The sequence below is a fragment of the Psammomys obesus genome, unplaced genomic scaffold, assembly GCF_907164565.1.
Source record: "Psammomys obesus unplaced genomic scaffold, mPsaObe1.curated_primary_1811, whole genome shotgun sequence".
NCBI classification, from domain to species: Eukaryota; Metazoa; Chordata; class Mammalia; order Rodentia; family Muridae; genus Psammomys; species Psammomys obesus.
Genome location: NW_026585504.1, coordinates 24,310,699 through 24,337,876, shown reverse-complemented (window position 1 = coordinate 24,337,876; position 27,178 = coordinate 24,310,699). Strand labels below are relative to the sequence as shown.

Here is a 27,178-nt window from a genome sequence, read left to right as displayed (position 1 = left end):
GAACTTTACGAAGTTTTAAACCTTTAAATTATAAAGTTAAATTTTAAAAAAATTAGCAAAACTTACAGATCCTACCATTCTGTAACTCTTTAAAGCCCTCCAAATATGTATTTATTTATCAAGAATTCACTACCCATAAACTGAGCCATTCCTTGATATTGATTAGGCTAAATTCATTTATTCTACCTCCACCTGTAGTAGCTTCTATGTTGCCTGCTGTCACTAGGCCTGATCCCTTCATCACTTATACACCATTGTGTTAGGGGTTGTTCATGTGAACATGTGAACATGAATAAATCATGTTCTACATGAAATAGCATAAAGTTTCAAGAGTTCTAGGTTCTGGACTCCATTCTGTCATTCATTCAATAGGGGATTTTTGTCAAATAACTTCACTTCTTTAAGCCATAAACACGAAATTTTGAACACTAATGACGGTATTCTGCTTTTATAGTTAAGAAGAATTGTCAAGCAGTAGGTATGCTTACATAAGTTATTGTCTGGTGGCTGGAGAAGAAATGAAAATACTCCATCACTGGTCTGGGGATGACACTATGAAGCTTAGAGACAGAGTGCTATGCTCTGCGAGGGGGTTCTATAGTGAATTACTTAAGAATGTGACAACAGGATATTCTAGGACAACATAATTTTATACAGCTCAGTGAATAGAACCCAAAGCTCAGTTTTAACTGATTGGATATTGAGAGTCTGTTAGGATAAGAAGTACTCCAGTCCTCATCCCAAAAAGGTCATCCTTGGTGTCTCATGAAGTGGTGAAAGGAGAGGCAGGTTAGAATTCACACAGCTCTGCTTATTTAAATTTTAAAGTTTTTTTTTCTTCTTCTTTTTTTCATTATCATCATCATCTCCTCCTGCTCTCACCCTCCCTCCATCTTTTCCGACTATGACCCTCCCACAGTCTGCTGATCTACTATCTGACCCTTGCCTATCAGGTCTCATCAGGACTGTCTGCATCTTCTTTCTCCGTGGCCTAGTAAGGCAACCTAACCAGGAAGAGGTGATCAAAGAGCAGGCAAATGAGTTCATGCCAGTGACTGTCCCTGTTCCCCTTACTAGGAAGCCCACATGGAGACTGTGCTGCCTATGGGCTATATCTGAGCAAGGGGTCTAGGTCCTCTAGATGCATAGTCCTTAGTTGAGTCATCAGCCCCTCTGGGCCCAGATTTATGGTTCTGTTGGTCTCCTTGTGGAGCTCCTGTTCCCTCGAGATCGTTCTATCACCCCTTTCTTCCATAAAATTCCCTGTACTCTGCCCAAAGATTGGGTATGAGTTTCAGCATCTGCTTCAATACCCTGCTAGAGAGTCTTACATAGGCACTCTGTGAAAGGCTCCTGTTCTGTTCCCTAGAATCCTTCCTCTGTTGCTGGTGGGAATGTAACCTAGTACAACCACTTTGGAAATCAATCTGATGCTTACTCAGAAAATTAGAAATAGTGCTACCTCAAGATTCAGCCATACCATTCCTGGGCATATATATAAAAGATGCTCAACCATACAACAAGGACATTTGCTCAACTATGTTCATAGCAGCTTTATTCATAATAGTCAGAATCTGGAAACAACCTGGATGTCCCTCAGTTGGAGAATGGATACAGAAATTGTGGTACATTTACACAATGGAATTCTACTCAGCAATTAAAAACAAGGAAATCATGAAAATTACAGGCAAATGAATGGCACTAAAAAAGATCATCCTGAATGAGGTAACCCAGAAGCATAAAGACCCACATGGTATATGCTCACTTATAAGTGGTTATTAGACATATAATATAGGATAAATATACTAAAATTTATAGCCCTAAAAGAGCTAAATAACAAGGAGGACCCTAGGGAAGATGCTTAATCCTCATTCAGAATGGCAAACAGGAGAGACATGGGAAGTAGGAAAAGACAGGGAATTTCAAAGTTTTAATTGAATAGAGAATTGTGGTTTAAAATCTGACAATCACAGCTTTGGTGATCCATTCATTCCTACTGTTTTCACCTACAAGTTCTTCATAGAAGTGTGTGAAAAACACAAATGGAATATTTCTTAACATTTTCTTTCAGTATCTGAAATGCATGGTCCAGGCTTGCCACCCGAGCAAGGCCACCATCTACATGAGTAGCTGACATGCACACATGATGATGACCACACATAATGATCAGGATGAACGTGTGATGATCACGATGATCATCGTTTTCTATTCTACAGTGGTTACAATTACATTCTGTTGAAATTTATAAAGTGATACTGGAAGATCCAATCCTAGGCTACACTCTTGATGTCTAAAGGGGAAAAGACACAGCAAGTACATGAGGCAAACCCTAGTCTTTAATTCCTCATGAAGGCTTCATTTAGAAGAGATTTCCTTGAATCTGTATATAAACTAAATATATAAATTCATATACACATATATGTATATGGATATAATACACACTATTCATAAGGATTTGTTATTTAAAATTAAAATTTAAATTATATTGGGTCATTTCCTTTTTTTTTTTTTTGCAAAGCTTTTGTTTTAAAAATAGCTAAGAAGCTGAAGTATTCTATATATAGTCATTCCTTTAATCCCGACAGCTGCTCCTGAAGTTGATCTCCCCATTTATCTTTTCTTAAAGATGTGAAAAATTGAGGTTCAGAAAGCCTAAGCTTACAGGCAATCACACATTTAGTAATGGTTGGAGCAGGACCTAACCCATCATCTCGCTGCTCATGATCTCTAAATTGTAACTATACACAAGACACATTTAAAGATAGTATGTGCTTACGGATATCCCAGCTCCATGAAGTTGTTCCAAATTTGCTTTAAAAACATGATGACTCCCATCTGGAGGCAGAGGTCTATCAGACAGCCACTGGGATGACACTAAAATAGAACAGGGAGCGCTGTGAGAATTCTGCTCCCTCCTGCCCCCTCCTCCCAAGCTGGTTCGAGTATCTCCAACTTTAAATTGGAAAGTAAAAAATTTACATCTGGGTCACATTTTCTCGTGTGAAAAAATGGAAACAGGTACAGTGACATTGGGTGAAGCTTTGAGTTATTGCGGTAGAATTTGAGTAGCTTTTAGTGAGTGCTTGCTGCTCCCCACCTTCCGTCATGGTCACATATAATGAATGCTGACAAATGTTTTACACCCGCGAACAGTAAGGTATTAGAAAAATAATGCTGACCCAGTGTTTACGGTTTGTTTCTGGGAAAATTTCTATTTCGAAATAATTTTAGATTTTTTGAAAAATTCAGACATTTTAATAAGTTCCCATGTATTCCTCCCCATCTGGCTCAGAGTTAAAAAAAAAAAAGTAGCAGTAGTGGCCTTGCAATTAAGTCAACGCGGTTGCCATTTTCATCCCCTCCCCCTTGTCCCCTGTCCAGGAATGTTGCACAATGCAATACTGCCTTTCATTTCATGTCTCCCCATTTTCTTCTCTTCTGGACAGGTTTTTGTTGTTGTTGTTTGTGTTTGTTTGTTTGGTTGGTTGTTTTTTTTGGTAACCTCAGTGGAGCCTGCAGGTCTCCAGGTCTGGGTTTATATGAACATTTTTTTCTCTGTGCTAATTTTTTGCTGTTGTTTATATTTCTAGTAAGTTGGCATGAAAAACATACAAGCACGCATGTGAGCACATGCACACACACATACAAGTATGACTTAGCTGAACATCGTGACCAATATGTGCCTCTTGAAACTGTGCTAAAAAAGCAATTCGGGTGGAAAATATGGGTCGGGATCTTTAGAAATGGGATCATGTCCTGCTCAGAAGGATGATTATTTCTATGGCTTTGATCCATACTTTCTATTTCTGTCAAATTGGTACTGGTGGGACTTCAAAAGGAATAAACAAAACATAAAAGAGCCTGCTTTTCCTGTTCCAGCCCAGTGGCTGAAGAATTGGAGCCAGAAAGTAGGTGTGCCCAAGGCCATGCTGATTGCCGAGCAGGATCCAGATTCGATCATACTGGTACACCTCCACTTTCTAGCATGAACGTATGACCCCCTGGATTCTTCCTCACTTTATACCATCAGTGCGTTCAGTAGAGTGCGTGAAGCTGAATCTCTAAGATACAGGGGCAATCACAGCTTGACAAGACTGTTCTTCATTTTTTACAGAGAGACTTGGTGGCAACTCAGGAAAGAACAGTCTGGCCTCCACCCCCAAATGCATCAGGCCGATGATAAATTCTATTTACCAAATATGTCAGTTGCCTTGGAGTGTAGGCTTGACATACCTATATAGTATTATAAGCAAGAGGAGAAAGAAAACAGTGTGAGAGATATATGATTGAATCATTTTTCTAACAAACAATGAATTTATTAATATTGAGCCTTGAAGGATTCATAATTTAAAAAATCTTTCCTATAGAGAACAACAAAGAAAGATGGTCATTGTTAGCTTTTTCAGTTTACATAGTGATTCTTTAAACACTAAACTTCATTTGGTAAAACATCTCATACTTAGAACGTGCAAATGGGCATGGATATATGTGGAAAAATCTAGTCATTTATGAGCAAACCAAAGTTCAGTGTTTTCATGTATTTTCTCATTTTGGTGAGAACGTGGTATAGAGAGGGCTAAAGGGAGGCTGAATGTCTTTAGTTATACTTCCTTTGAGCAAGCCAGGGAATAGACAGGACTGCCAGACTTCATGTTCCTTTACTTTACCTACTTAAGGGTTTTTGCTCTAAAGCCAGCTCACTTGTCTGAGCCAGTAATTAATAATCATCTCAGCCAAATTCATTTCCATGGCTATGCTTGCATCCCAATGGTGGCTGGGAAACAGTGTTAGAGCAAGACTTTGAAGCTGTGCTGCTTTCATTTGAATCATAATTTCGTCACCATTGTGACCTTAGGCAGATTATAAAACTTGTTTTTTTTTTTTTATTTTGTCCACTCATCTATAAAATTAATATAATAATAATAATACTATGAGGATTTAAAGAAATTTTATGGAAAGAGCGCTTAATAACAATTGCTGGACTGTGTCAGCATGTAGGAAGTGCTTGATAAATGTCAGCGATGTAGAACAATGTAATAATAAATTTACATCATTTTTATGAGATATCACCTAACTATCCAATATTGGTCACAAATCCAATACAGCCCCTTTATAAAACTTCTGACAAATTCTATCATATTTTTCTTTGTTCTGCTTACTGTCAATTGAGCCTTCTCTCTGAAATGTAAAAGTTAATTTAATTTCACAACTGAGAATTCTATGCTACCTCTTCCTATTGCCGGTTAAAAATAAAAGGAGCTAAGAGTCCCTGATAAGATCTTACAGAGTGGGAAATCCTAGCACACAGATTACTAGAATCCAAGGACAAAGCATTTGCTCATTTCTGATTCCATCACACTCAACATGGTTATTAATGCTATCAAATAAGGCTGTGAAACTGTCCTTTGCAGAGGGAAACTGCCTGTGACAGTTTGATCACACTTGCTTCTGATGTGAAGAAATTTAGAGTCAATACTTAGCCTTAATTTTCATCCTTTCTAAATTGTAGATTTTTAGTGTATATTGTAAATTAAAATGCTTGATTATTTTTTCCCTAGAACATTCAGTCCGTTGTGGGTCAATGTAGCCACCACACTTCTCATCTATAATGGGAAATGTACAGGAGGATTATGAGACATTTTTTCTGACACCAGTATTATATATATTTTTCTGTAACTTTCAAGGATTAGTCAAGACTTCTCACAATTTAATAACAGCAATAGTAATAACAAAACAACAATAGTAAACAAACATTTGAACACGATACATGGTAGTGGTAGTCCTAAAAGGGCATCAATGTGCAACTGTATGGCTATAACTACTCTGTTCCCACCTTAGGCTTTCTAACTCATCTAGTCTAGTCCTCCTGACAAGTATTTCTTAAATTATTAACTGGGTGACTAGGCTGGCCAGGCTCTTGTTGGATGTGGGTATTATTCCTGGCCATAAATAACAACAAAAACAAATTGACAGACATATGGGAAAACAGAACAAAAGAGAACTGGAAAACTTGAGACTTCCAGGCAATCCCATGTTTACCAGGGTTATAGAAGGTCTTAGTGTGTCCCTCCCACCCCCCACAGTGTCTTTCTTTGTAACAGATCACGCAGATTTGGGATTCCTCTAGCTAACCTACTTAAATTTTCAGCTTCTCAAGTGCTGGGCCTTACGAGTGTACCATGACCCTCAGGCTTTGTTTGTCTTTGGCCACAGAATACTACAACTATTGCCATGGAGCCAAAACAGTGATAAGCATCAGCAGCAATCTGTGAAGATTTCCCCTTAGTCTGTCCATTGCAGACTCTCTGTTGGATGCTTGCCATTGAGTCTGTGCTCATACTTTCTTCCTAGGTGAAGTGTTGTGCTTATTTTCTTTTGTAAATTAACTCTTTTCTATAAATAACTTGCCAACTTAGTTGTTACTACTGCCAATACAGCCTGGAAAACCGGATAGATGTGAATGATGAATTAAGGGTAAAGAACAAATTGTAAAGGCAAAAAATCATTTGAGCCCAGCCTTTTCACTGTAAAGCATGTATTCTGAGAAAGTTCTTGCCTTCATTCATGTACAGAGACAATTCCTGGAACAACCTGGAAAGACATCATTTGTGAGGTCTCCCAGTGATTTTGAAGAGCTTTCTATAGAGACTGGAAATATTCCTCCCTTCACTTTTCTTTTATAATCTTTTCTTAACTCTTTCTAAATTACAGCCTCATATTAAGAACATTATGTAGTCATTGGACTTTTACAATAGAATCATTACAATCACCTTGGTTGAGAGAGGAACATAATTCTGATCAGGAGACCAGAGACCAGCCATAGACACTATTGTATGATATAGGCTTCAACAAAATAGACTCTGCTTTTACTATTAAATACATAGCATCTGTTTGGTAGAAAATACTTGATTATTCTTCACACTAAAGTAAGTTTTGAACTGATAAATATCATCACAATATAAAATAATATTAATGAAACTGAATTATTTTATGTTCCTAGGATTAAGAAGAAATTTTGTTGCATAATATCAATACTGAAAACCAATAAGAAAGGTGCCTTTTAATCTAGGCATATTTGTCCACTCATGTAGTGCCAGCACTTGGAAGTTAGAGGCAAGGGGGTTAGGAGTTCAAGACCTTCCTCTGCTATATAAGAAGTTCAGAGCCCACTGTAAACTTTTCTCAAATCTAACTAACTAACTAACAACAACAACAACAAAAGCAAATGACAACAACAAAACAAAAACCCTGTCATTTTCATTTGATAAATGCTAAATATTTTTGTAAAATGAGCTATTAAGGAAAATTTAAAAGAGAAAGAAATTGAGAAAATCTGAAGCAAACTTGAAATATGAGATTCAAATTTTATAGTTTACAAATTAATAAGCAGAGAAAGTCTTATGAAAGTGAACCGGAAGAGCACACAGAGGTAAACATAACATAAACACAGCCATAAAGAGGATTTCTTACCTCAATTTCCATTAAAAAAAAAAAAAGAAAAGAAATCAAAAGAAGCTGTTCTTTCCCTAGACAGATCTTTTCAAATGCTTCTGTTGCCAAAACTCTGACAAAGAGACACCCCATCCTAGGAAGTGCTGACTTTCTGAAGGACAGTTTCTGAGTTTCAGTGAGGCCTCATGAGATGCAGCAATCCCACCCCTTCATCTTGTTCCCCTGGGCTATATGTATTGTAAATCAATAAAGAAACAAAAGCTTTCAGTATATGTACACACATACATCGGGCTATTCCATGTTGGATATTTTAAGGCTGAATTTTCATTTCATCAGAGGAAACCTAACCTTTTTACATTTAGAAATTCATTCCTCAAATGACAAAAATGAGTAAAACTGTGGGAACTATATTCGTGTGGCTTGTAAATAGAAAACAAACATACAAAAATGATTTAAAAATAAGAAGAGGCCAGTACATTGGTGTTAACCTGAAAAAGCACCATTTTTTTTTTTATTTAAAGATATATATCTGTTTCCATTTTCCCATGTTGAACACAAAAATCTCTTCTCTTCCAAACTGTGTCCCTAAAACTCTGGGATATCTTCTCTCCTCAGTCCATTACCTCCCACAGCCGCCGGCCTGTATCGGTTCCCACGCACACACCCACTCTCATGCGGCTACTTACTTCCTCCAGTCTCCACCGCTCAAAAAGTTTATTGTATTTTCCTGGATGGCCGACGAATCTGTAAAGAGTGTTCGAATTCATTAACAAGTGAAGTTCACCTGCTGACGAATCACACAGAGCCCTTGTGTGGGTAGACATAATTGTTCACTGGTGCAGTTTGTCCCACACTGTTGATATCTGCTATGCTTAAACAACATCAAACTAACTGGTTTTAAAAAGAGAACGTGACGCGTGGACTCAGTACCAATGAGTAGAGGAAGTACAGATATATCAATCTGATGACATTTAATACTTTATTCCATGTAGAATTCTAATATTGTGGGGGCCAGTTAATGGATATCATCATAATGTGAGGAATGATTTTGTTCAAAATGCTTCTACCTTCTGAATGTTCCCATGGCACCACATGGAGGGTTAACTATATAGCAAACTGGGCTTGTTAATTTTATACTATTTCCACCTCAAATGTTAGATCAGTGGAAGAAAAAAATAATTAATATTCTGGTTTCCACGCCAAAAAAAATTATAAATCAGAGATATATAAAAGTTCTATTACTCTAAGCAAAATAATAATTAGTGATAAATTAGAATTTCAACATGACATTCTCTCTCTCCCACTCTCTCTGTATGTTGTGTGTATACACAAAATATAAGTGGTAGTGGCTGTCAGAGGTTGTCTGAGTACGAATACATAAAATCTGATTAGTACAACATTCGAAGGAAGAGGTCAAGAATTCACTACTTCTGTTTCCTAATTGGCAATAGAGATGTTGTTTATGTTTTTCTTTCTCCCTGGCAACGGCATCGTGTGTAAAGTTAACTCACCTTCCCAGAAAGAATGCAATGTAGAAGATAGAACTGTTCAGGTTGACAAATTGGAAAAGGAACATCTTCAAGGCAAAGCTGTTTTCCCATTCTGATTCTGTTCGAGGATATTCTAGAAGAAGCACAGATTACTGACACACATGAAGTGAACAAATCCTATCAGTGTTCTACTTCTAAAAGGCCTTTCAGGCTTGCAGTGGAAAAAAGAAAAAGAACGTATATAGTCCTTGGTTGGAGTATCAGTCTCAGGAAAGACCCCTGTGCTCATATTTTTTGGTTCTGTTGCTCTCCTTGTGGAGTTCCTGTCCTCTCCAGATCTTATTGTTTCCCAAGGACTATCCATGGAGATAACCTAAGACCCCTGCACAGATGTAGCCCATGGCAGTTCAGGATCCAAGTGGGTTCCATTGTAATAGGAACAAGACTGTCTCTGACATGAACTGATTGGCCTGCTCTTTAATTACCTCTCCCTGATGGAGAAGCAGCCTTACCAGGCCACAGAAGAAGACAATGCAGCCACTCCTGATGAGACCTAATTGACTAGGATCAGAAGAAAGGAAAAGAAAACTTCCCCTATCAGTGGACTTGGGAAGGGGCATGCATGCAGAGGGTGGAGGAAGGAAGGAATTGGAACAGGAGAAGGGAGGGAACCACAGGGGGATACAAAGTGAATAAAGTGTAATTAATAAAGAATTTTAAAAAAGAACGTATATAGATTACAAAATAGAAATGGATAAAAAAATTATACATGTAGGAACAAATAATTACAAGCCATTATGGAAAGAGTCAGGTGTGGAAATATCTGTTTGTATCTTTTCTTTTTTTGTTTGTTTTTTTTTAACTTTTTTAAAATTTTATTTTATTTTTTTATTATTAGTTACATTTTATTAACTCTGTATCCCAGCTGTATCCCACTCCCTTATTCCATCCTAATTCCACCCTCCCTCCCTCATCTCCTCCCTGTCTCTTTCCAAGTCCACTGATTGGGGAGGACCTTCTCCCATTTCATCTGACCCTGTTTTATCAATAAAAGCTCCATATAGGCCAAATTTGAAATGATCAAAAAGTCTAGATTTCTAAGTTTTAATTAGGGCAAATCATTCTGTGAAGTAATATAGATTAAAAGTGAGCTATTCAGCTTTCTATATATTCTGACCAAGATTACAGTATTTCTGGTATGGAGGTTTCTCAGTAGGGATTTTGTACTAATCCTCAGTGAGTTATTTCTTCTAATATCTACATAAATACTTGATATAGTTGCCTCTGATGTTGACTTTGTACTTGAGCAATGAAACTCAGTCTTGCCATCAAGAGGTTAAGAAGTTGAGACATAGGAGCACACATTCAAGAAGGGACACAAAGAAAGATGAAGGTCATAGAAGAGATCAGGGAGAGAGCTACAGCTGGGATACAAAATGAATAAACTAATTAAAAAATTAAAACCTACCACAGAGTCCCTCTGAAAGATTCTACCCTGCAGGGTATCAAAGCAGATGCTGAGACTCATAGCCAAAATTTGGGCAGAGGGCAGGAAATCTTATGAAAGAAGGGGGAGATAGAAAGACCTGGAGGGGGCTGGAGCTCCACAAGGAGAGCAGCAGAACCAAAATATCTGGGCACAGGGATCTTTTCTGAGACTGATACTCCAACCAAGGACCATGCATGAAAATAACTTAAAACACATGCACAGATGTAGCCCATGGCAGCTCAGTGTCCAAGTGGGTTCCCTAGTAATGGGAACAGGGACTGTCTCTGACATGAACTCAATGGCTGGCTCTTGGATCACCTCCCACTGAGGGAGGAGCAGCCTTACCAGGCCACAGAGGAAGACAATGCAGCCAGTCCTAATGAGACTGATAGGCTAGGGTCAGATGGAAGGGTAGGTGAGATTAGGAGAGGACAAGGGAGGGGGCTACAGCTAGGATACAAAGTGAATAAATTGTTATAATTTTTTTTTAAATTGAAAAAAATTAGCCAATATGTTCTCACCAGAGCCTACACTCTTCTTTATGGAGGAGAGAGTTAAAATAGTTGCTGTAAAGTTTCCTCTGACTTCCACACAGGGGCAGAACCATGTTTGTGATGTATATTCTCCACATTCATTACATACATAAGGAATGAAGGGCAAAGAACTGATAAGTCTGAGAAAAAAATTCCAAAAGTAATGATGACTATGTTCCCTAGCTTCTTGGTGGATAGTGTCATATGACATGCTTGGCTTCCTTGTGTTGTTTAATGTAGATCAACTTCCAGCCCCACCTCTCTGGTTATTTGTAAGCACTTGCATAACTGAAGACACAAAATGGTAAAATACACTAAATATTTAAAGACTAATATGCATAGTTATTTACTTAGCTACAACTAAAATAGGAAAAATGAACTTACCTAAGTTAGTCAGGAGGTATGCAATTTTTTCGTAAGCCTACAAAATAGTATACACATAAATATTAATTTTTAGATAGTGCTATAATTTATATTCTTTAAAGAAGTGTCTAAAGGGTGTCTATAAGGTGGATATATTTTTAGCAAAGTGAAAAATATTTATTAGGGGCTGGAGAGATGTCTCAGTGGTTAAAGAGTGCTGTCTGCTCTTCCAAAGGACCAGAGTTCACCCACATGGTTCACAACTGTCTGTAACGCCAGTTCCTAGGGATCTGATACCTTTATCACATGCACATGAAGTAAATATTTAAAAAATATTAAAAATATGTATTAATATAGTACGTAGTGATCTATACATGCACTCAAAATGTCTGAAATATAAATGAGCTTAGAAATACATGTAGAGGTATACATATAGAGACCTCATCCACAAAACCACTCTTTGTTGCTATTGTAATTTTCATCGAGTATCTACTCTCCAAACTAAGAGTAAAATTAACCAAATTCATTCAGGTAGTTAGAGGCTGAGATGAGACTCACAACTGTCTGAAACTACAGCCTTGGGAGATCACGTATCCATATGCCCATGACATACACACACCACCCAGACACATGCATGCATACAAAAAAATAGATCAGAACAAAACCAAACGATAACCATGCCCAAAGTATTTGGAATTCAAGGAGCGCAGTTGAATATTTAATGAATTGTTCATATTCTCTGACTGTTCTTTCAATAAAACAATTGCTCTTTCATCTTAGGCATGATCCAAAACTACCTCTTTTTAAGATCAAGATTATCTCGTGACACATTTAATTAAGTCAATACTCTTCTCTCCCTAATGCATGTTTTGTCTGAATTTATTTTGATTTTATTTTACTTCTATTAATGAACTAATATTTTCTAATTTTAAAACAAGATTACTTTGATTTTGTGAGCACGTTACGCTCATTGCCCCGTGCTGTTTTCCATGCCCCACATTGTCCCATGCTGTTTTCCATGCCCCAGTTATAAAGTCAGATGCCAATAACAGGTTCTCTAAGGATTTTAACAGAGAGGACTTTATCATATGACAAATAACATTTGACCAGCCACTGTTTTGCAACACTGAGCAGAATGCCCTCATGAGGACTGAAAGCCAATTCTGTTTAAATAGTTGCCATTTACACTATTTTGATTGTGCCGGCACTTTCCATATATAATTACAGAACAACAGTTTTGTCAAAGACGTATAATACCCCATTTCACGAACAGGGAACTAAGACCGAGAATATCAGTCACGTGGCCTGATGGAATACAGTAAGTACTAAGCAAGAAGTACAATTAGAATGTTCTGTTGTGAGGATTTCCACCATCTATGCACTGCCTTAGTACTTGGCACATAAAATCCATATACAAGTGTTTGATGAAACATCTTAAGCTGGATGCAAGAGGAGACGACAATAACATCTAAAGGAAAGTTTCAAATTGTTTTTAGAAACTTATCCAAGGTAATTAAGGAATCGTCTAGACCTAAATGACACAGCTCATTGGCACCAACAATATGCTTCTCCACAGTCGGACCACAAAACACCTTGTTGAGTCCAACTCTAAAGGCAGGAAGCATCCATGACTTAAATGCTCTCAAATATATGACGTATGGTAGCAACTGTGCTGGGAGAGCAGGCTGTCTGTGTGTGAATTTGAATATTTGAAGCGAAATGGCTGTATAACTGGGGTAGGAAAATGAGTAGGATCGTAGACAACCACTCTGATTCTAATCCTTTTATATAATATGTATGAAACCATACTGGAGAGCTTCTAAAATGACCCCCATTGAATAGAGCAAGCACAATATAGCTTGCTCATATACTGTTACTATATTAGAAATTCATCAGTAATTTCTAGTATTTTAGATCCTGTTTGGAAAAATCAAATAATAGAAAACTATGCAGATATAGTCTATGTTTTCATGAATAATTGCCAGTGGAAGGCACAAATGGCCAACACGTATGTCAAGGGGTAAACCCAGATGGTGGTGGCACACACCTTTAATCCCAGCACTCAGGAGGCAGTGGCAGGCAGATCTCTGAGAGTCTGAGGCCAGCTTGGTCTATAGAGGGAGTTCCAGCACAGCCAGGGATGCACAAAGAAACCCTGTCTCAAAAAAAAAAAAGGTAAAAAATATAACTTTAAGAGGAAAGCCTCTTAAAGAATATGAGAATTCCTCCAGAAGCAAGGGATAGTGTCAACCGGAAATCTGGATTGAGTAAAAACCTTGGCAAAATGAACAAGAGTGCAAAGGTCCTGAGACTGATAATCTCTTCAAAATGGGCAAAAACTTAGGACAAGAGTGTCAAAAATAGGAGAGCATATTAGTAATTGATGAAATGGAGAGAAATGGGTTTTTAGGGCATATTTGGCCTGGGCAATCATTTTAGAATTCTTTCTAAGCTTAGAGGGCATCAGCTTTTCACTAATGCTTTGTTGGTGTTATATAAAAATAAACGGGGAAGAAAAGAGCAACAAATGCAGGAAGGGCAGATCAGGGATTTTTGCACTTATTTTTGTGTGTGTTCTCTCTGCGTCAGAGCATGACTGTCCAAGTTCCACTGAAAAGATGTTCTAAACAGACATGCAAAGTCTAAGAGACTGATTTTTCTAGTATCTGTTCCTTTTTGATTTCTAGAAACTGTGAACATGGGCCCAGACAAGAACAAAATAAACAAGCACATTATTTTTAGAAAGTCAAGCCTTTTACTAAATGAATCATCCTGCATGAATTCCTTTCCTAGTTAAGGATTGGTCCAAATCTTTGACCCATCTCATTCTGTACTAACATATTTGCCATAATTGGTTAGAAGATACCTGGGCATTCAGGGAAGGCAAAGGTAGCTTTTTAAGATTTTTCCGTTGCAGTGATTGGGCCCTTGAAATAAGTATAGAAATATATGTCTCTACAGATAGAAGTCCAAGATTAAGAGGACTATAGAACTAATGCAAGTGATTTGTATCAGCCTAGAGGTCCCTCCTACCCCTGCATTATATACTCTGTACACTAAACACCTTTAGGATCACAGAAGGACTCAAAAGAGGCCAGCACTTGACCGGTCTTGCAGTCAAAGTTTCAGTGTCTCACTCCTGGAAGTTTCAAAGCACAAGAGTGCATTTGCTGAGATCTTTCTTACTTTCTTTTTGGTTTTTGTTTGTTTGCTTGTTATTTTGTTGAAAAATTACCCTATGTTTGCAGTGCCAGGCAGCTGTCAATTTACCACAATGTGACAAAATCAGTTCAGGCTTAACTGTCAAGCAGCAAGAATATATAATTTGGGAACAATTTCACATTTTTGTTTTCATTGAAATATTTTTGAGAATATCCCCATTTGTTATAGTAGCTGTGGTATTGACAGCAACATGAATAGGGGAAACAAAGTCAGAAAAGGAACTAAAAACCAACTTTTTATGCAAATTCTGTTCTTCCAGATTTTTAGCTATATGTTTGGCAAATGCATGTTAAAACAAGAAATTGAAATTTTAGTTATTCTTGAATTATTTGCAGTTTATTCTTTGGAGATGCAGTTTCTCATCTTGGCTATGCATCAGTATTATTTTAGATCTCTCAAATTAGTGATTTTTTTTTCTAATGCTATTTTTATGGACTGAATCAGAATCAACAGAGAGTTCTGAAATGTTTTGTTTTAATATTATTTTTTTCTAACTCCATAAAGAAGATACTTCAGGCAACTTGATTTGTAGTTTGAATGGGACACACATTTAAGATTACTTTTATGATTACTATAATGGAATTATTCTCAAATTTGATTACAGTAGGACATATTTTTCAGTGCAATTAAATATTTATTTGGAGATGTCATGATATGCCTCTTTCAATTTGTGTATTATAGAGGCAAGTACAGCCTTTGGTTCCATTTAAATTAAAATAAACACTGCAGACTTGAAAGACACTAAGAATACAATTGTAGTAACAAAAATTAACCTGGTCACATAATATGCAGGACACTAGAATATTTGGAAAATAAAAACCTTCAAATTTGTTCAATATATGTATTTTAAATGTTATGGCAGCATTAAACCAAGACCTAGGGATCTGGATTAAAGCATACAACAAACGACAGCAGGAAAATGAAGTTGTGGCTGCATCTAAGTGAACTCAACATTTTAATACTGGGAAAAAAGTTAAGACAAGCAACAGAACAATGGTCACAAAGAGGTTGTTTAATTCCTTTGCTGACTATTACAGATGAGAATAAGCAGGCAATCCAAGAACCTCATGACAAGAATAAAAACAAAGAGAGAATTCTATGTATGAGACTGACAAAAGGCTTTAAGAAGGAAATTATTCTTAACTGTTATTTTCAATGATGAGGAGATATTCTCCCAGGAGACAAAAGGAAAAAAAAAAAAAGGAACAATTCAGACAGAGAAAGCTCCCTGAATCAAAAATGTACGGGTGTGAATTAGGAAAGTGCAGGGCAAGAGAGAGTTAGTGGTTCTTCATGCTGGAATGTAGACAAGACAAGGTAAGAGAGAGAAGGAAGGAGGGAGGGAAGAAAGAAGGCAGGGAAGAAGGGACAGAGGGAAGAAGGGATAGCTTTAGACAAAGAAAATTAAAAAAAAATAACACTTGCTGATATATAAGCAGCGTCTCCTTCGCCAAGCAAGCAAATATACAATTTATAGAGAAAGGAATGAAAATAATTCTTCTTTAAAGCAAAGGACACTGTAAACAGAACAAAACGACAGCCTACAGACTGGGAAAACCTTTTCACCAATCCTCTATCTGACAGGGGCTAATAACAGAATATATAAAGAACTCAATAAGTTAAAAACCAACAAACCAACTAATCCAATTTAAAAAATGGAGTATGGACCTAAACAGAGAATTCTCTGTAGAGGAATATCAAATTACAGAGAAACACTTAAAGAAATGCTCAACATCCTTAGCAATTAGGGAAATGCAAATCAAAACAACCCTGAGATTTCACCTTACACCCATCATAATGGCTAAGATAAAAAACTCCAGTGACAGCATATGCTGGAGAGGATGAGGAGAAAGGGAAATCCTCCTCCATTGCTGGAGGGAATGTAACCTTGTACAACCACTTTGGAAATCAATCTGGTGCTTTCTCAGACAATTAGGAATAGTGCTACCTCAAGATCCAGCTATACCACTCCTGGGCATATATCCAAAACATGTTCAACTATACAGCAAGGACATTTGCTCAACTATGTTCATAGCCATTTCATTTGTAAATGTCAGAATCTGGTAACAACCCATAGGTCCCTCAACAAAGGCATGGATACAGAAATTGTGGTATACAATGGAATACTACTCAGCAATTAAAATCAAGGAAATCATGAAATTTGCAGACAAATTGTAGGAACTAGAAAAGATCATTCTGAGTGACATAATCCAGATGCAGAAACACACAAATGATATATACTCACTCACTTATAAGTGGATATTAGCCAAAAGATATAGGATAAACATACTAAAATCTATAGCCCTAAAGAAGTTAACAGAGAGGACTCTAGGGAAGATGCTTAATTCCATTCAGAATAGCAAACAGGATAGACATCAGAAGTAGAAGAAAACAAGCAACAGGACAGGAACCTTCCACAGAGAGCCTCTGAAAGACTGCTCCCAGCAGGGTTTTGAAGCAGATGCTGAGACTCTTAGCCAAACTTTGGGCAGAGTGCAGGGAATCTTACGGAAGAGGGGGCAGCTAGAAAGACCTGGAGGGGACAGGAGCTCCACAAGGAGATCAACAGAGCTAGGAAATATGGTCCCAGGGGTGCCTGCAGAGACCAATGCTCCAACTGTGGGTTAATGGTTGAGCATGCATTCAGACCATGCATTGAGAGAACCTACTCCCCCTGCTCAGATGTAGCCCATAGGCAACACAGTCTCCAAGTTAAGTAAGGGAAGCAGAGGTTATTTCTGGCATGAACTCAGTGGCAGGCCCTTTGATCACCTCCCACTGGGGGGTGCAGCCTTGCCAGGTCACAGAGGAAGATGATTTAGCAAGTTTTGATGAGACCTGATAAGCTAGGGCCAGATAGTAGGGAAGGAGGTCCACCCCTATCAGTGGACTAGGGGAGGGGCATAGGGGGAGAAGAGGGAAGGAGGGTGGGCTTGGGAGGAAATGAAAGAGCAGGCTATAGCAGGGATACAAAGTGAATAAATTGTAATAAATAATAAATAAATATTTAAAATTTTTAAAAAGAAAATACCCAACTGTGCAATTTACACAAATCCTTTCAACTTCTATGTGGCAAGTGAGAGATGGGCTGAGACAGACACAGGCAGTCTAAGCTGTTAGATCCCTTTTACTGAACTAAGAAAACAGATAAAGTGCAGGGCAGGGCTTGGGTATTAAAGGTTCAGAAGCAGAATTCACAACAAGCCATCAGAAATAGAATAAAGAGGAAAAAAAAGAAGTAAGAATAGCATTTGCTTTGTGGAATACCTTGTATTGCCTAGAGAACCTGAAAGATGATCAAATCAAAGAAAAATGTTTGCCTTGTTTAAATTATTTCTCCATGCTTATATTTTATAACTTAATGCATTCAGATTAGAGCTGAAAAGCACGTTAGAGTAATAGAATATCTTTACTTAGGCTCAGTCCTTCATACGTAGGATTTTTTGTTGCAGAGTTTGACCTGAAAACAACAGAGCAAGAGGGAGCATTTGGACAGTCAGATGAAGATTTTGGTAATATAATATTTGGTATTTTGTTATGTCTTTACTTGTTTTAACCTCTTCAGTTAACCTTGTATATTCAGGTGACTTAGGAATAATGTTTAATAATGAATGAAGTGCTTTTAAATGTTGGATAGCTAGCACATATGTAATTTCTGGAGAGCATTATTAACTTACACTGATTATTCTGGAGAATGTAACATTATTTTCACATTTGTTCGGCGGCTGTACAGTTACCTTGCTTATGCTAAACACATCTACAGATCTTCTGCATGGTTAGTTGCAACAGAGAAGGAAAACATGTAGTTTAATAATACCTCAATATTAATGTGAAACTGTGCAACAAACAGACATATGTGAAAATGGAATTCTGGTTCTGCCTGAGTTCTCCTAGGAACCGTGGGTATTGGCTTTGCAGTGTTGAGAAGACTTGTACTGCCCTCAGCTACTATCAGAGGTCTGTACAGGCAGAGACTCATTTTATTGACTTCAGTATTTGCCTTCTGTAAACAAAAATATATTAGGCCTCTACCAAAAACAGACACTCAGTGAGAAAATGTATTTGAACCACTTTTTTCTTTACATACTTCTTACACTTACGTGTGTGTGTCTGTGTCTGATGCCCTGCATATGTTTGTGTTTGAAGGTGCGAGCCTGCATGTACATGTCATGTTTGCATATGCAAGTCTGTGATGGGGTTCAGCTTCCGTTTCCAGATGCAGTCTTCTTATGGTTGCAGCATGTGGCGGGCTAACTGGCCCATGAACTTCCTGGGAGTCTTCTGTCTACACCTCACATCTCCCTCCAGGAGGAGCCCTACAATTTCAGATACATACTACCAAGTCCAGTTTGATAAGGGTTCTGGGGATCCAAACTCAGATACACATCTGTATGGCAACAGCTCTAGCCACTCAACCACCTGCCACAATCCTTACATCTGAAGTTTATGGGAGGGAGCAAAAACCACAAGTGTGAGAGCCAGTTGTGTTTCTGGCCAATGGTGGTAACTCAGCATAAAGCTAGGAAAGAGATTAGTGATAACGACGAGGGTAGTGAAACTACAGTCTGGCATGCTGGGAACTTAGCCAAAGTTTGATATATTAGGGTTAAGAGGAAATAAAAGAATCTTTTGTGAGAAACTTAGCTGAATATAAAAGTGATTTAGAATGGGATGAGTGTATAGATGTATGTATTTTTTTAATACAATCATGTAAAATTTTATATTATTTCTTAATAACTGTATTTTATGTCTTGATATTGAAATTGTATTTAAGTAGATTATGTCTTTATATAGTTTACATAATATAATTTAACATTCTTTTATGGGTTTTATTTTTTTCCAAGTTTTGCCATGCTGAAAAATACCATGATGTTTATATCTTTTCCACTAACTTGGATTGCATCATTGACAATTTCCTTAAACTACAGTAACAGAAATTAGGATAAAAGTTTGACTTTTTGCTAATTTTAAATGGACTATAATGTTATTGTTGATAATCTAGAAAATTCAAAATGTCAATATCAGACAGTATTGACACAGGGAAAAATCCACAGTTTTACTTTCAGAGGATTAATTTGATGGTGTTTAGATTTTTACCGGAAGTAATCATCTACTTGAAAATACTCTTAATCTTCATTTTTGTTCTTATCTTTAACAGATATATTTTAAATCAGGTTCATTGCTATTTCTTTGATTAAATTCTACATTAATTTGTAAAATTGTAAATTATCTAAGATTATGTTTTTCAGTGTTTATTGAACACTATATGATTTTATGACCTATTTGGGAATAGTATATCTATATATCTATATATCTATATCTATATTTATATATCATCATCTTTTTGTAGATTAAACTGAAAACGAATAACAGAATTTATTTTAAAAGTGGTAACTTTTGGTCTGGAAGTAAAGTTTGTTCATTTTTATAGTAAAATTTACTATTCATTTTTTTCTCTTAAAGTCTTTTCTGCCATCTTAAGTTTAAGAATCAATTGTCCCAGTCCCTCCTGGCAAAATATGCCATATCAGTGTTAAGGACATTTGAACACAAATGTATATTCTCTGACATAATATCATCACTAGTGTATTTATATGTTATTTATAAAAAATATCTCATGATAAAAATACATTTGCATTAACACTAAGTGTGTTTGAGAGAGTGATAGAGAAACAGAGAGAGAGTGCTGAGACAATTTAAAGTTGTGTGGATCCCAGTTTCTCTATTAATATACTGGACATAATGGGTTGACAAAAAATTAAAGAACAGATACTATCTTTAATTGTTCGTTAGTGACTTACATGTTCAGAGAAAGTTGCTTTTGATTGACAGCAGCTCTTAAGAGCTAGCCCAGGCATCATGTGTCCACATAATACATAGACATTTCAAATATGAGTCAATACATGCATGTGATTTTAGAACCAAAAGATGTTCTGTTTAGAAATTATGACATAGTAATCTGACATGATGATCATGTAGAACCAAAGAAGATAACTTCCTACATCTTTTAAAGACTGACCTCACTGGGGTGGAAAAGGAGTGAAGAAAAGACAAACATACAGTCACATGGGCAAAAAGCTGCAATCCATTGGATTGGGCTCTTGGATGGACAAGCTACAGCCTCCTGGAAGCCCAGCCTGTTTATCGTGCACAGCTGAACAGGGAGGCAGGGTTAGCTGATCTCAGCAGGAGCAATCTCTGTAGGAGAGCAGTCATCTGACTATAAACATCTTTGTGGACATTTTTCACTTAAATTATCAACATTTGCCCTTGGGCCAGGAGAGAATGATTTTCCATTTCCCCGAGCATAGCAGGAGAGAAGCTTTGACATTTCTGATGGGTCTAAGTCACTGGAGTCTTTGACACTGCCATGCCCATGTCAGGAACACGTATTAACAAGGACTTAACTTGCTCCCTACCATAACTTGCACATTAAAAAGTGTCACAGAGTCACACACACAAACACAGAGCAGGATGTAGGAAGGGAGAGAGAATGAATGAATGAATGAATGAATGAATGAATAGATGGATAGATGGTCTACATAGGAGGTCCAGAGCAGCCAGAGCTACCAGCTACCTAGTGAAACACTGTCACAAAAACAAAACAAAAACAGGATGAACCAACAAAACAAACAAACAAAAACATCCAGTGCATAAAACAGGCTGAATTAAATACTTCTAATTAATGAGTTATTTGGAAGAGAAATACATATGTATGTACACACACACACACACACACACACACACACACACACTTCAATACTAGGGAAATATGGTCCTTTCTCACTGTCTGTGTGCCTATTGAAAACTAATGCCACAAGCACTTACAAGATTCAGCAGCATGATGATTATAAAATTGATACAGACAGCAGCAGCAGATGTAGCAAACTGCCAGTGCTGTTTGATGAAGTTCCACTTGAATGATGCAAACTGTTCCATGACAACCAGGCGGTACACCACAACTGCAAACACTGCTGTGATGACCAAGGAGATCTGCAAAGTGAGAGAGCAGAAAGGACACTCTGTTCTGGGTTACTAACAAACGGAAGGCAAAATACACACGGATACTCCATAAGTTGAAGGTATTTATCTTTCTGGGAGAGTGTGTATAAATTATATTTTCTTCCTTAAAGAAGGGAGTTAAACGAGAGTTGAAAAGCAGCGTAAGATGTAAGCTTAGACATATGAATGTCATGAGGTTAATATGTTTTTGGTTAGCTAGAACTAAGGACTGCTCGCCAGTATACTTCAAAACATCATGTTACATGTGTGAAGTACACATATTCTATGTTACTTTACATGTGTACATTCTATATTACTAGCATGCGTAAGGCTCTCAATTCAATCTACAGCACCCAAAAAAGGAAAGAAATCAATGAATAAACAAAACCAAAATCAAAATCAAAAGAGAAAGGAGAATTATTTGAGTTGTTTCAGTATGAAAACACTTATCATACTAACACTCAAATTCTACCTACATTTCTCCTCTAAAGACAGTGCTTAGTTTTTAAGGTGATATTTAGCTTTATACAGGCCACCTCTCAGAATTTCCACTTTGTCTTAGTTGTTTCTTCAAATAAGTGTCTTATTCAAAGAGACAACAAGCTGGTCTGGGAAAATGTCACAGGCTGACGATTGTTTATATATTATTTACTGTGTATTTAATATATAATTATGTACTATTAAAATGATATTGAAAACAGTAATTTTCTTTTGCATTCTTAAGATGGAACAATGAGTTGGTATGTGAGAATAACCCTTCTAAACCCCGCATCCCGCCAACACTGTCAAAGTGATGACCATATTTTACCATGAAGAAGATTCCTGAGACAGACACAAGAAGCCGCATGACTTTGTCAGACGGAGGCTGTTGAGGCTCGGGTTTTCCTGTGATGGGGTTTATCACCTCCATCCTGTAATATTTTGCTTCAAACTGGGGGCGAAGCGTTTCCTGTGGGAGAAACTAAGGTTACCTAAATAGAAAGTCCACAAACTAACAACAACAAAAAAAAGCTTTTGAGTTTTTTAGCAAAAAATCTTGATCTCAGAGTACATTTGTGTTGTTTTCTCAAAGATGCAACCTTTTAAAAAATGATGCCACTTACAGTTCAACTAAACCCTGGGGTGTACTTTAATAAGCACATTTTTTTAATGGATCCACTTTAAGAAAACGTTACAGAAATGGTTTTAACAACATATGTTTCACCCTTTACCCCTATTGCCTTCATGAAGCAGTGAATCTTGTCAGTATAATGTAATGGTGGGAATCTACTTCTAGTCTGATATTAGTGCATTGTGTAGTTCTGGGCTTTAAGTGATTCCCCAGATTCCTTAACTTCTGCTTTCCCAATAGCTTACCTCCTCTTCTTCCCATTCAATAAGATCCCAAGTGTAAGTCAGGATATTTCTTCTTCTTTTCCAAAACTCGAGAAAGACTGTGGCTATAAAATAATGATAATAGTAATAATAACAATAATAAAGATAATACAGTGATATAATTTACCACCTCAAATACACAACATTGCTTTTCTTCAGGCTGGTATATTTTATCATTAAATTGAACAGTTTAAAGTAACTAACTTGTTATTCAATAAATATTGGAATTCGTATTGCTACCATACTTCTTTCTGGTATTCATATAATGTTCTCTGTATGCGTGCCTAAAGGAAGGCACTTTTTAACACGGAAATTGATGACACTTTTGTTGGCATGGTATATAATCAAAAATGATGCTAAGAAAAAAGTTCAAGATTAGAGCAATAAATGCTATTGTCTTTCTCATGTTTACTCAAAATTATCTCAAAACTATAAATTCTCATCTACCAATGATAATCAAAACCTGGTATTACTCAACCAAGACTTGGGAGAAGTGGTGTGAAAGAAAGAGATAAGGTTCAAGGCTGTCTTGATGGAAATATGAAAAAAAGGGAAAGTAGAGAAGATTCTGTGAAGCATACTTGGCCATGTATAAGCTGAAGGAGACATGATGAAAAAATAGTAATATTGCCTCAGTTATTATGTGAAATTTCTGCATAAAAAGCAAGAGAAAACTGTGGCTATACTTTACACCTTTGAAGATTTTGGGCCTCTAGCTAAGAGCTCAACTGTACATCCTGAATGTGTACTGTGCAATTTGTATAAGTATCCATTTATTTGCTGTTCTTGTATTTTGGTTAAGGCATGATAACCTCAGTGATCATCATGTCTAGCAGAAGACGACACTGGTCTTTGTAAGTATAATGTGCCTATAATGAGGAAGTATTACAATACAATCAGCAAAATACTATTTTTATTTAATTTTATTTATGTATTTATTTATTACAATTTATTCACTTTGTATTCCCACTGCAGCCTCCTCCATTTTCTCCTTCCAGTCCCAACCACCCTTCTTTTTCTCCCCCTATGGCCTTTCCCTATTCCCCTGATAGAGGAGGACCTCCTCCCCTTCTATCTGACCCTAGCCTATTAGGTCTTATCAAAGCTGACTGTATCATCTTCTTCTGTGGCCTGGCAAGGCTGTAACTAACACCCCCTCCCCGTGGGAGGTGATCAAAGAGCCAGCCACTGTGTTCATATTAGAGACAGCCCCTGTACCTTTTACTAAGGAACCCACTTGGAAACTGAGCAGCCAATGGGCTTCTTTGGTCAGGGATCTAGGTCCTCTCCATGCATGGTCCTTAGTTGGAGTATTGGTTTCTGCAGGCACCCCTGGGCCCAGGTTTTTTGGCTTTGTTGGTCTCCCTGTAGAGTTCTTGTCCCCTCCAAGTCTTTCCATCTCCCTCTTCTTCAGTAACGATTCCGGCACTCTGCCCAAAATTTGGCTATGAGTCTCAGTATCTCCTTCCATATCATGGGGGGAAGAGTCTTTCAGAGGTCCTTGGTGGAAGGCTCCTGTCCTGTTCCTTGTCATCTCTGACTTCCTATGTCTATCCTGTTTGCCCTTCTGAATGAAGGTTAAGCATCTTCCCTAGGGTCCTCCCTCTTGTTTAGCTTCTTTAGGACTAATTGATTTTAATATGTTTAGTATTATATCATATGGCTAATATCCACTTCTAAGTGAGAGTATATCACTTGTGTCTTTCTGCATCTGGGATACCTCACTCAGGATAATCTTTCCTAGCTCCCACCATTTGCCTGCAAATTTCATGATTTCCTTGTTTTTAATTGCTGAGTAGTATTCCATTGTGTAAATGTACCACAATTTCTGTATCCATTTCTGTTGAGGGACATCTAGGTTTTTTCCAGATTCTGGCTATTACTAATAGAGCTGCTGTGAACATCGTTAAGAAAATGTCCTTCTTGAATGGTGGGGCATTTTTTGGTATGTGCCAAGAGTTGTAAAACTAGAAGTAGCACTATTCCTGATTTTCTGAGAAAGCGCCATATTGATTTCCAAAGTGGTTGTACAAAGTTACATTCCCACCGGCAATGGAGTAGGGTTTCCCTTTCTCCTCATACTCTCCAACATACATCATCCCTTGAGTTTTTGATCTTAGCCATTGTGATGGGTGTGAGAAGAAATCTTAGGGTCATTTTTATTTGCATTTCCTGAATGACTTAGGATGTTGAACATTTAAGTGTTTCTCTGCCATTCGCTATTCCTCCATTGAGAATTCTCTGTTTAGCTCTGTACCCCATTTTTTAATTGGATTACTTGATTTTTTTAGTGTTTAACTTCTTGAGTTCCTTGTGTTCTGGATATTAGCCTTCTGTCAGATACAGGGTTGGTGAAGATCCTTTCCCAGTCTGTAGGCTGTTTTGTTTTGATGAGAGCGTCCTTTGCTTTACAGAAGCTTTTCAATTTCATGAGGTCCCACTTTATGATTGTTGATCTTGGAGCCTGTGTTGTTGGTGTTCTGTTCACAAAGTTGTCTCCTGTGCCAATAAGGTCAAGGATCTTCCCCACTCTTTCTTTTAATTGATTTAGTGTGTCTGGTTTTATGTTCAGGTCTTGATGTACTTGGACTTTAACTTTGTGAGCAGTGATAAATATGGGTCTAATTTCATTTTTCTACATGTGGACCTCCAGTTAGGCCAGCACCATTTGTTGAAGATGCTGTCTTTTTCCATTGCATGGGTTTGGCTTCATTGTCAAAAATTAAGTTTCCATAGGTGTGTGGGTTTATTTTTGGGTCTTCAATTCGATTCCATTGGTCCACCAGTCTGCTTTTATACCAGTACTATGCCATTTTTATTACTGTTGAGCAAAATACTATTTTTATAAGAAAAACTCTGGTTGATGAAGCAAAATAAGGTCTTTCCATTGATTTCATTTTTTCTTGACTTCAGTACCAAAAAATAAGAAAGGATGAGATTTAAATTTTTATTATTACTTATTTTTATATATTTTTTATTATTAGTTACATTTTATTAACTCTGTATCCCAGCTGTATCCCGCTCTCTCATTCCCTCCCAAGCCCTCCCTCCCTCCCTCATCTCCTTTTTGCCCATTTCCAAGTTCACTGCTTGGGGAGGACCTCCTCCCCTTTCTTCTGACCCTGTTTTATCAGGTATCTTCAGGACTGGCTGCAAAGTCCTCCTCTGTGGCCTAGCAAGACTGCTCCTCCCTTGGGTGGTAGGGAGGTCAAAGAGCCTACCATTGAGTTCCTGTCAGAAATAGTCTCTATCCCCCTTACTACGGGAAACCAATTGGTTACTGAGCTACCATGGGCTTCATCCGAGCAGAGGTTCTAGGTTATATCCATACATGGTGCTTGGTGGAGTGTTAGTCTCAGAAAAGATCCTGTGCCCAGATATATTTGGTCCTTGTGGAGCTCCTATCTTTTCTACATCATACAAACTCCCCCTTCTTTCATATGATTCCCTGCACTCTGCCTAAGGTTTGGTTATTGGTTATGAGTCTTAGTATCTGCTTTGATACACTGCTAGGTAGAGTTTTTCAGGGGTCCTCTGCATTAGGCTCCTGTCCTGTTATTTGTTTTCTCCTATGTCCAATGCACCTCCCATTTGTCTTTCTAAGTGAGGAATGATCATCTTACCCCGGGTCCTCCTTCTTCTTTATCTTCTTCAGGTGTATAGATTTCATTATGTTTATCATATCTTATAGGACTATATGAGTGAGTATATACCATGTGTGTTTTTCTCCTTCTGGGATACCTCACTCATAATGATATAATTTTTGATAATTAAAAGTTTAGATATATATTAGTAGTTAGATACCATATTCAGTTACTTTACAGTACATATTAATCTTATTTTAAGATTTATAAAATTTCTTTTCATTTATCAGTAGTTTTATTTAGGACATAATTCATTGTATCTTTAAAATTTTCAAGAAAATAATGAAAATTATGATGACTCACTTGGATTTGAAAACAAAGGCGCATAGTCAGTGTCTGCAGTCATAGAACAAAATGGTGGAAGATCCATGGCTGATGCTGAGCAAATACGGCTGATGCATTCTGCCGAATGGCTGCCATTTCTAGGCCTACCATAATAGTATGTACTGATTTCTTGCAAAGTCCTAATATGTTAGAAATGGCTAAAAGAGGCAGCCTCACCAGACTTCATTGATGAAAAGGTAAGCAAGGTTTTCCCAGCACTGAGTTGGCCTTTAAATTAACAGACTACAATCACTAGCAACAGAGGGATCTAAGAAAAGTGGGATG

The 27,178-nt window shown here is 37.3% G+C and overlaps 2 protein-coding genes across 3 annotated transcripts in view; one reads left to right on the top strand and one right to left on the bottom strand.

Annotated features, from left to right (window-relative positions):
- Ano3 (anoctamin 3) overlaps nucleotides 1–27,178 on the bottom strand; it is a 177,778-nt gene that overhangs the window by 10,868 nt on the left and 139,732 nt on the right. The window contains exons 12-18 of the mRNA XM_055599197.1: nucleotides 22,908–22,990; nucleotides 22,360–22,500; nucleotides 21,378–21,542; nucleotides 11,349–11,385; nucleotides 8,964–9,075; nucleotides 8,139–8,196; nucleotides 2,777–2,874 (exon numbers count right to left, since the gene is read on the bottom strand). Coding sequence (XP_055455172.1) covers nucleotides 2,777–2,874; nucleotides 8,139–8,196; nucleotides 8,964–9,075; nucleotides 11,349–11,385; nucleotides 21,378–21,542; nucleotides 22,360–22,500; nucleotides 22,908–22,990 — 694 coding nt within the window. The remainder of the gene's footprint in view (nucleotides 1–2,776; nucleotides 2,875–8,138; nucleotides 8,197–8,963; nucleotides 9,076–11,348; nucleotides 11,386–21,377; nucleotides 21,543–22,359; nucleotides 22,501–22,907; nucleotides 22,991–27,178) is intronic.
- The window catches only part of Muc15 (mucin 15, cell surface associated), a 35,483-nt gene continuing 29,913 nt past the window's right edge, over nucleotides 21,609–27,178 (top strand). Inside the window, exon 1 of one of the 2 annotated variants that reach the window (XM_055599187.1) lies at nucleotides 21,609–21,631. The gene's annotated coding sequence lies outside the window, so the exon portion shown is untranslated. Of the gene's footprint in view, nucleotides 21,632–23,765; nucleotides 23,780–27,178 lie in introns of those variants that run through there. The other variant, XM_055599179.1, reaches the window with a different exon arrangement.